Source organism: Daktulosphaira vitifoliae, unplaced genomic scaffold (genome assembly GCF_025091365.1).
Source record: "Daktulosphaira vitifoliae isolate Bord-2020 unplaced genomic scaffold, ASM2509136v1 Scaffold_3, whole genome shotgun sequence".
NCBI classification, from domain to species: Eukaryota; Metazoa; Arthropoda; class Insecta; order Hemiptera; family Phylloxeridae; genus Daktulosphaira; species Daktulosphaira vitifoliae.
Window position 1 is genome coordinate 18487978 of NW_026099574.1, and position 1736 is coordinate 18489713.

Sequence of the window (1736 nt, forward strand, 5' to 3'; positions counted from 1 at the left end):
ATTACATATCCAATATAAAAAATTCCACTGGAGACAACAAGGAGACAGTTGATCCCTCTAACTTTTTCTTAGTCAATTTTATTATAAAATGAAAATTATTTATGCACCACTTTCAAAAAAGTGACTAATTTTGTTACAATTTTCAAATATTTCCCAAGTAAAATATTTTATATCTCTTTAAGAAAGGCAATTCAAAGGAAGAAATTCAAAAAAAATTTCATTAAAAAAATAAAACATTATATCAAAATTTGTACTTATGATATTTAATGTAAATAATATACATTGAAAAAATAAGTTTAACATAACAATTTAATCTTCCAAGAAAAAATATTGGCCAGCTCTTTTTTGCTCCACATCCTGGAAAAAAGGAACACAAATTAATATGAAGATACCTGAAATTATTGTAAAAATGTAATAACTACAAATTAAGAGGAAACTATATCCTGCTAGAAGATTTAAAATATTGAGAATATTTATAGATATTAAATATTTACATAATTCACATGTAGGCTTCTATATGTTCTATTAAAATTTTAGAATTATACAATTTCAATTTAAATTGATTTATAATATTTATAATCTATGAATAAATAAGTATTATTTTTAGTAGTTTATTTTAATCATAAATTACATATTAGAAACATTTTAAATGTACAAAAGCAATAAACAAGATAAAAATACTATAGAAAAATTATTTTTTCAAAAACTACATACAATTAAATATGACTCAGCCATTTGAAAGTGGGTAATTAACAAAAGTTTATTTTATTTTCAGTAAAATTTTTTTCTTTTTTCAAAAGAATTTAATGGGAATTAACGATCTATTATCAAAAATGTAATAAAAATAAGGCAAGGGATTACATCGCCAAACCAAGGTGTCATAGAGACATACTAGGCTACCATGCACTTCTAATTCACACGTTGATAAACTTTTATTTAAACTGACAAATTAGTGTGTACAGCTGAGAGAAATATTGAACATTGAGCTTAAAATTTGATTAAATATAATAAACTGAGGGGTCTAATTTACTATTTCTTACAAAGCACTCAAAATTAAATTTAATAAATTCTTCACTAAAATTAGTCAATTACTAATTTTAATACTTTTCAACTTACCTTTACAGAATTTGTTTTATTTATACGTGGGCGGAAGTTATTAGGATCTCTTCTAAATGTAATTCCAAGTAATTCCAAGAAACGATTCATTCCTGCTAACAAGCCTTGAGGAGCATTGGCTGTTGAAGTAATAGATGGTTGGCCTTCCAAGACTATGACTCTATCGGCTAAATATGTTGCCATAATAAAATCATGCTCAACCACAAATCCAGTTTTTTTAGCATGTAAAATAAATCTTTTAATAACTTTAGCAGCCACTAAACGTTGCTCAGAATCCAAGTAAGCTGATGGTTCATCAATTAAATATATGTCAGCAGGTTTTCCTAAACAAAGTGCAATAGCTACTCTTTGCAGTTCTCCTCCTGATAAGTTTTGAACTTCTTGATCCATTATATCATCAATTTTCAAAGGTTTCATAACTTCTGTCACAAATTGTGGGTGTACATAAGCATCTCTTATTTTTTCATGTAGAAGAACTCTAACTAAACATTGACTTTTTGGACTAATTTTTTGTGGTTTGTAACTTACATTTAACCGAGGCAAATCAGCTAAAATAAATTTTAAATATATAATTGAATATAATAATGTTAATATTATAATTAATATATTTGAAATAAAAT

The 1736-nt window shown here is 25.3% G+C and overlaps 1 protein-coding gene across 1 annotated transcript; it reads right to left on the reverse strand.

Annotated features, from left to right (window-relative positions):
• Window positions 1–236: 236 nt before the first annotated feature.
• LOC126902731 (protein Pixie-like) lies at window positions 237–1684 on the reverse strand. Its single transcript, XM_050680309.1, has 2 exons — window positions 1117–1684; window positions 237–357 (listed from the first exon to the last, which is right to left on the reverse strand). The coding sequence occupies exons 1-2, from the start codon at window positions 1531–1533 to the stop codon at window positions 310–312; spliced, it is 465 nt and encodes a 154-aa protein (XP_050536266.1). The 5' UTR covers window positions 1534–1684; the 3' UTR covers window positions 237–309.
• Window positions 1685–1736: the final 52 nt, after the last annotated feature.

Excerpts from the sequence above, each read along its gene's own strand:
- LOC126902731 (XM_050680309.1), bottom strand. The coding sequence starts at position 1,533 with ATGAAACCTTTGAAAATTGATGATATAATGGATCAAGAAGTTCAAAAC. Across the intron at positions 358-1,116 it reads ATAAAACAAATTCTGTAAAG|GATGTGGAGCAAAAAAGAGC; the intron begins GTAAGTTGAAAA and ends CCTTTTTTCCAG.